Here is an 8,240-nt window from a genome sequence, read left to right as displayed (position 1 = left end):
CAATGCCCGATGAACAAAATCCTAAGTTTCTAAATGGTAGGATAACCTAAATGAATAGAGTTTTGAATATCCAAATGTTACCCTTTATGAGTAATCCAAATGAACATGGCTAGCTTAAGAAGGAGAAGTGTCCATATAAGGGACACATTACGCACGACATATTTATGAAAAACCCAACATTTACCACTTTTCATAACGAATGTGGTATTTAACACCTCCTTCATGCTCAAAATTTTTATTGGTACGTGACATATTTATGGGAAATATAAAATCGAATAAAAAGGCTCTGATACTATATAAAAAAATAATATTTGTTGTTATATTTTACAATAGATATTATAATTTATTTATATATAAGAAATACTATCTAAATAGAAAGAAAAATCAAATCTATGATTATATAATTTTAAGATTAAGCGATTAATTTATCTATCAATATTTATTTTCTATATTAATATATTTACTTTTTATACTAGCAAATGAGAAAAGCTATTATTGAAGAACATTGGCTTCGACATTAATCCGTAAATACAGAGCCTCCATATACAACTATTTGATTCAAAGAAGCGCAATCAATACAAAATATCCAAACACAATTAAAATACAAAGTGCAAATAAACTATATTTTCAAAACTCAAGTTAGAAAGTCAAATTGCATGGCTTCAGGAGTTGACGTGGCAAAACTCACAGTGACTTCTTCTTGAAATGTACAAATCATTGGAGCAGCAATTATAATCTCGAATTGCTGATATCAGTGCATGTAATACCTCCAGTGGCCTAAAAAGTTCCTCATCCTTGCGTCACAAACAACATTACATTAACGGGATGATAGAGAAAACACTATTTAGATGAAAAAAAAAAAAAAAAACAGAACACCCGATTGGACACCACCAAAAAATCATACCCGGTTACCCTAAAACAGTGACCCAAGAATATCAGACTTCTACTGTGTCCTCCCCCGCCCCCTTACGAGTGATTAAAATTCCAAATCAAAAATTTAAAAATGATAGAACTCAGTTTTACATAAATCGGCTCGAAACCTGGTCGCGAACAGGTCCAGTCTTGGCTGCGCCAAGGACCAAGTCATTTTCTCCAGCAGAACCATTTGACTATTGTATCCAATCAGAAATGAACACGCACTATAACTATCAACGCATGGCCTTTCCTATTGGATCTCTCGTAATCTCAGTTTTTCAGCGCAGTCACCGTCAAACATTTTGCATCCAAAAATTATTTTATATACATTTTTTTTCTATAATAAATAATCATCCTCTTTTCCAACTGCTGCGTCCTTTTCTCTGATTACGGGTTCGCCGATCGCCCAATATTGACATAAAATCAACCAAAGCGAAAAAACTCCGACCCGAATAAAACAGAAAAAATACCAAAGCCGATGGCCAGTCGATCCATTCCCGTCCTAAAGAAACTCCTCTCCTCGTCGCATACTCCATCGCCATGCTCCAGATTCACTTCTCGCCGATCCGTCACCTACATGCCCCGTCCTGGGGACGGCGCACCTCGGGCTGTAACCCTAATCCCCGGTGATGGAATCGGTCCTCTGGTGACAGGCGCCGTGGAACAAGTGATGGAGGCGATGCACGCGCCGGTTTACTTCGAAAAGTTTGAGGTGCACGGGGATATGAAGAAGGTTCCGGCGGAAGTGATCGAATCAATTAGGAAGAATAAGGTGTGCTTGAAGGGAGGACTGGCCACTCCCATGGGAGGAGGTGTTAGTTCTTTGAACGTGCAGCTGAGGAAGGAGCTTGATTTGTACGCTTCGCTTGTTAATTGCTTCAATTTGCCCGGATTGCCCACGCGTCACCAGAATGTGGATATTGTTGTAATTAGAGAGAATACTGAGGGAGAGTACGCTGGCCTCGAGCATGAGGTCGTTCCTGGAGTCGTTGAAAGCCTCAAGGTACTCTAACAACCATTTGTTTATCTTTTGCTTGATTTATCGATTTTGAAGTGTATTTGGTATTAATTGTGATTAATTGCTGTTTTTGGTGCTTTGTCTCTTTTAGGTTGAATAATTAATATTTCTGTTTTTTTAAAAACAAAAAAAAAATTGTGATTGAGAGGTAGTCGCTTAATTGTTAGGCTAACAATGGCTTTTATTTATTTTTTAAAATCTCATTACTACTAATTTGTTAGGTGATAACAAAGTTCTGCTCCGAGCGCGTTGCAAAATACGCTTTTGAGTATGCATACCTGAACAACAGGAAGAAGGTGACTGCTGTGCACAAAGCAAACATCATGAAGCTTGCAGATGGATTGTTCTTGGAGTCTTGTCGGGAGGTCGCTACAAAATATCCTGGAATCAAATACAATGAAATTATTGTGGACAATTGCTGCATGCAACTTGTTTCGAAGCCAGAGCAATTTGATGTCATGGTATTTTATTTAGCATTGAATCAATTTTATTTCTGTTTCTTATTGATATTCGATTGCATCCATCTCCACGTATTTGCTGGCACATGTTCAGTGCTTAACTAAAGCAATCTTATTTTGGCGGAATTTAATATTCTAATTTATTTAAACTGTCAGTACATGCTCTAGTAATAGGAAATTAAGTTCTAGAGAAACCAATGAAACTCAATTGTGATTAACAGAATAAGTTGAAGACTTATATTTAAACTACTTCTCATTCTCGCAATCAAAGAACTGTAGAGAATGAGAAATAAGTCTTGGGCATTATTTTAGATTCCAGCAATATCTCTCAGGAAATTTGTGGTTAACATAGTACATCCTGTCATTCTAGGAAGTTTAGGAGCTCCATTTCCAGCAAGAACAAATTCTTGCTATTAGAATCATTTTTAGCCAGTTCTATGATGAGAGAAGTCCATTGTTCTCACTATTGCAAGGGTGAGGATAAATTTGGATATCTCAAGATAACCGATGTTGCTAATCTTTGAAATCAGATGTTGCTGACTCCTAATAGTTACATACCAGCAATGTGAACATAATTGACCTTATACATTTCATTAGTAAGAAGGATTTGTTTCTAGGAATTTGTTTTACTAGTTGGAAAAAAAAAGAGAGAAGTGTTTTTTATTTGAGCTTTTCCTTCAAGGGTTAGGGTATGTTAAAATATATTTGTCCATTTGTTGCTTCAATAAAACAATATATATCGTTCCGAGAATAAATTTTTTTTACATGTATTGCAATTGTTGCAGTTGTCAAACTGTTGTTTTACTCTTCTAGATGAGAATAACAACACACTTTTGGACAAGATACTTGCGGATACTGTTAATACAGCTCCAAAGACTCAATATCAACCACATCCCATATTTCCTTAATGCAAAGCCATATAACTTAGTGTTATAGTTCAATAACAAATGTTCATAGACTGGATTTATGTTTAGAATTGTGAGTTTTAGCTATGCTCTTGGAGAGGTTTTGCATAGATCATTATTAGGCGAGAATGAGAGGAGAAGGGAAGGATATCAAAACTTATCATTGAGAGTGTGGTAAAGCATTCAGATACTGTAGTATCATTTGGTTGACATAAGAATCCTTTGTTGCTTTGTTGTTCTTGCTTGATATTGCTGGTTGTATTTGGATTTAATAATTGGCTTCTGCTTCAAATCTAAATAGTTAGCTTGCGTGGTTTGAAGCAGTGAGGTAGTATGATAGGAGAATAGGAGTTCTTCAGCTGACAAGGCTTTTTTTACATCTTGCAGGTGTCGCCTAATCTTTATGGCAATCTTGTTGCAAATACTGCTGCAGGTATTGCTGGTGGGACAGGAGTCATGCCAGGAGGTAAAGCATGAATACACTTTGTCTTAGAAGTTCTTGTTTCTTTATATCTCTGCTGCTTTGGAATAAATGATTGAAAGCTGCAAAAAGTTGGTAATGAGAAAATAACTCGAATAATATATATTTTTCATGCAAGTTTCTTTATTTAACGCCTAATGATGGTTCTTGAATCATCTAAGGAGATGTTTGTCTTAGCTTATAAGCTTTAAAAATAAATTAACCTGTTTGTTTATAACATTTTGTGAGCTTATAAGTTCAGCTTATAAGCTAAAAACATAACTTAGGAGTGACGGACTTTTCATTTTGGTACTCATAAATATTAAACTTATAAGCTGTTTTGACAAATAAGTTAATATATTATCCTTATTTAATTTTACAATTTTCACCACATATATTATTTAATACCTTTTTAGTAATTTTAATAATAAATGTACTTGTAAACTACTTATTACCAAATATATTAATTTCTTATCAGCCACTTATAAGCATTTTAACCAAACAAATAGTTGTTTAAAATTTTAAATGCTTATAAGCTTTCAATAAGTGCTTATAAGCTAATTGTTTAAAATTTTAAATGCTTATACGCTTAAGTGCTTATAAGTCAATTTTAATAAGCTAAGTCAAATACGCTCTATATAAAGCTTAAAGTTCTTGTGGTACCTATCCTCCTTCAAATTACTTAATGGCTGATTTCAGAGTATGTTCGGGTGTGCATTGTACTTATAATCTTTTGATTTTTATTTTAATTAGTCTTTCCGTATTGAGGGTATTTTAGACTTTTCTACAATACTTAACGGCTAAAATTAATACAGAAACTAATTAGTAGAACCTCAAGATATTTTAATGTATTTTTCAAAACCGACAAATTGACTAATGAGTTTATAGTAATATCCCCTAATCATTTTTTTTGCGTGTGAATTGTGAAAGTATACAGAATTGGGGTTTTGATTGTATGAGTTTAGTTAACTGTAGCTTTTTTTTAAAAAAAAAAAAATTAATTAGTTGTATCTAGGGCTTATGCTTTAATCAGTTATACAGTCCGTAATCCCAAACTAATTGGGATGGCTATATGGATTCTTTTCAACATTCGCTTCTCTTTGTGACTACTTACATTTATATATAACCTATTTCATATTTTTGTTTTGCTACTCTTTCTATTTTGATAATGTTCTTGCAATGTATTTTTCTTCTAGTTGAAATGGGGAACTTCATTGAATGCATAATTGATGTTGATTTTGACTTAGAAAGAATGTGGTGCAAAACCAAATAAAGTTGCATGCTACTGTTTGAGTTTTCATCTATAATTTTCACTGTTTGGTGTATAAAATTTGGAAAATTGAATTGGTTATTTTTGGGTGAGAATTTGCTTAAACCCATCTGACAAAACCTATGTATTGCTATTGAAATGTTGAGCTCAAATGTAAAATGCTTATTACTTGGGAATATTTGAATTTTTAGATGACGCTTTCAGAAAATTTTTTCCCATGCCTGTTATAGAAACACATGCCTAGATCTTGATGCTGGAAGCAACGTGTATATCTTTACAAGTCGAGGGAAATTTTTGTCTATGATGGGAAGATACAGTGTTCTTGTAATTGTTCTTTACTATGGTATCCATTCACTTAAAACTACTATTTAGAAAATATTAAAAATAATTTAAAATTATTTTTGACATAATTTAGTCATAAGAACACCAAAATAACAAAACAGATTTTCCCAAATTGATGCTTTACTATGGTGCTTTTTCAAAAAGGCACTTTTTGACCTCCCAACCTCAATGACAAACACCCCTTAAATATGTCAATCTCATCCATTTTGTCGATTACGGTTGTTGAAAGGTTAGTAGGCCATAAAGAAGAAAACATGCATGCATGCAAGGAGAGGGGACAAAGATCAAGAGGTGCTCAATATCTTTTACTAATGTGCTTTGTCCCTCAGCTCCCTACCCCTTTCTCTTCTAGAGGGAGAGAAAAGAGAAAAATTTTGTGAAACAAAAATGCGTTAGTTGTTCCTAAATCAATTTCACTCAAAATTAGTGCTAAAAAGTGTGTACTTACATGCAGGCAATGTGGGAGCTGATCACGCTATTTTTGAGCAAGGTGCCTCTGCAGGAAATGTAGGCAATGAGAAAATATTGGAGCAGAAGAAAGCAAATCCAGTCGCACTGCTTCTCTCGTCTGCTATGATGCTCAGACATCTCCAGTTCCCTTCATTTGCTGATCGATTAGAAACTGCTGTGAAACGGGTAATTTCAGAAGGCCAGTACATGACAAAAGATCTAGGTGGACGCAGCAGCACCCAAGAGGTTGTTGATGCAGTCATAGCTGCTCTAGACTGATTTGTTGGTTACTCATTGATCTCACTATAGACGTGCCTATCCAACAGGGAAGTTTCATCTTCTCACATTCTTTATTTGATAGTTCAATTTCCAACATTTCTTTGCAGCTGTTCATCACCCTTGAAAATGATCCTTTCATTTTTATTTAAATAATATCTCAATTGGAGATGATAAGATGGCAATTGTTAATCGAGTCAAAGACTGGTATGAGGAAGAGATGATATAATGCGTTTGCTGCAATTATGAAGTTCACTGAACAAAAGATTTTAGTGAAATCATGACCCTGTTTGAGGGAAATAGGTTTCACTTAATATTTTACAATTTCGGCTGGGTGAACGGTTTTGAAACCGGAGGCCAAGAATGTTTATGAAATCATAATTTCCCCCCTTTCTTCTTTGATTTTTGCCTTATATTATAGCGTCGGTGTAGGAAAATTTTTTGTTAGTCTTATATGGACAGATTGAAAAACTGTTCGCAAATCTGATGTAATAATAGTGGATTGAAGATAAAATCGACCTGGATTGCGTGCAAAGAGCATGTTCTTCTGTTATGTATTTTATGTTTCATTTCAATTGTAGCGTTAGGTTGTAGTGGCTACTTTTGGGAATAATGAAATGATTTTTGGTATCAGCCTCAGGCATCTGTTGAGATTAATGGTCGCTAAAAGTTTCAAACCACGAGAACAAGCGAAGGATGTGTTTTGGGTATTGTACACGCACACACACACACAAAAAAGGGTTCTTTAAATCAATTCATTTTTAAATTAAAAAGATGACTGCTGAGATCTTGCTAAATATTCAAAAGACAAGAACAATCGAAGGAAGTGTTTTGGGTATCGTGCGTAAAATTTTTGGTGAAATCGATTCACTTTTACAATTAAAAAGATGACTGTAAGAGCTTCGCCCGCCGTTGCTCAACGGCTCTTCTTTTTTCCTTCCAGGTTTTTAATCGTAATCATATTTTATTCAATCATTTTTATATTGCCAAATCAATTGAAACTCTTTTTTCCCTTATTATTTGTAAATAAAAATTTCAAAATGAGGAAGGTTAGAACCGTTCTAGTAAATGGTAAGTCGGGTCCTTATCAGGACAAAATGGACTTGTTCTTTTTTTTTTTTTTTTTTTTAATTTTTATTTTTATTTTATTTTTTCTTTTCACAAAGGACTTGTTCCTCTTCTCCCTTACTCTGGCATATAATTGCATAATTCACAATGAAAGGTGCTGACGCCTCTTGATCTGTAATCAAAATGATGATCACTCGAATTTATTGTATTAATAATAGATTTCCAGAACTACTAATCTTTACAATTTAAGATTTCTTTTGTTTATTGATTTTGTTAACAATAAATTTTGGAATTAAATCACCCTTTTTTCATAAATTAACATTTTCTTATTTATATGACAAGTTCGTTTTATAAAATTAAAAAGCAAACACATTTAGTTAAATATTTCAGCATATTTATTTTTTTTTTCGCTTTTTTTTTTTACAGTATTGTCGAGCTAGCTTTATTTTCTAGAAATAGATAATTTCTGATCTTGAATACACATCCAACTGTATACATAAATAACACATATACTGTAGTGATTTTTTTTTTTTAAAGTAGAGGATGGAGGATTAAGGATTCAAAATTAAATTTATTATGTGAGTTATATATATTTTTATTCACTGAATTAAGGCAGAATTGACAATAGATTCAATAAATCTGCTTCTTAATAGATAAAATAAAGAAATTACAATTTGTACCGATTAAAATAATTCCATTGAAGCTAGATACTGTCATTAAAATATTTTTTAGAATGTTTAAAATTAATTCAATATTATTAAATGTGTAAGCTTAATTAAATACTTATTTTTAAATGATAATGAATATGACTGAAATATTTTAACTGGCTCGTGCATTTTTTTTAATTTTATAAAATAAAATTTGTATTACAAATAAAAAGTATTACCTTTGTAATGGGTAAATATATATATATATATATATATATATGATGTTTTGAGATTCGGGGGTTGGTAAGCTCGGTCTCGTGTGTGCCTCTCTTATTTCATTTACCATTATTATTTTTTTACCATTTAGTCACGCGTAACTGCGGTTCATCATTTGTATCCTCTCACCATAGTCAGCACCGTATCCTTTCCAT

At 33.1% G+C, this 8,240-nt stretch overlaps 1 protein-coding gene across 2 annotated transcripts; it reads left to right on the top strand.

Moving 5' to 3' along the window:
- Window positions 1–1,239: 1,239 nt before the first annotated feature.
- LOC110628231 (isocitrate dehydrogenase [NAD] regulatory subunit 1, mitochondrial) lies at window positions 1,240–6,727 on the top strand. Of its 2 annotated transcripts, none has more exons than XM_021775905.2 (4): window positions 1,240–1,918; window positions 2,167–2,394; window positions 3,684–3,762; window positions 5,823–6,727. In XM_021775905.2, the coding sequence occupies exons 1-4, from the start codon at window positions 1,394–1,396 to the stop codon at window positions 6,095–6,097; spliced, it is 1,107 nt and encodes a 368-aa protein (XP_021631597.1). In that variant the 5' UTR covers window positions 1,240–1,393; the 3' UTR covers window positions 6,098–6,727. The 2 variants fall into 2 exon arrangements, with proteins under 2 accessions (XP_021631597.1, XP_021630850.1); XM_021775158.2 differs by having other exon boundaries at window positions 1,263–1,918; window positions 2,155–2,394.
- The last annotated feature ends 1,513 nt before the right edge of the window (window positions 6,728–8,240 follow it).

The sequence above is a fragment of the Manihot esculenta genome, chromosome 1 (assembly GCF_001659605.2).
Source record: "Manihot esculenta cultivar AM560-2 chromosome 1, M.esculenta_v8, whole genome shotgun sequence".
Classification (NCBI taxonomy): Eukaryota; Viridiplantae; Streptophyta; class Magnoliopsida; order Malpighiales; family Euphorbiaceae; genus Manihot; species Manihot esculenta.
The sequence above is the reverse complement of the archived record's forward strand: the minus strand, read 5'-3'. Positions and strand labels throughout refer to the sequence as shown.

Coding starts and splice junctions, on each gene's coding strand:
- LOC110628231 (XM_021775158.2), top strand. CDS start 1,394: ATGGCCAGTCGATCCATTCCCGTCCTAAAGAAACTCCTCTCCTCGTCG. Junction 1,919..2,154: donor GAGTCGTTGAAAGCCTCAAG/GTACTCTAACAA, acceptor CTAATTTGTTAG/GTGATAACAAAGTTCTGCTC. Junction 2,395..3,683: donor CAGAGCAATTTGATGTCATG/GTATTTTATTTA, acceptor TACATCTTGCAG/GTGTCGCCTAATCTTTATGG.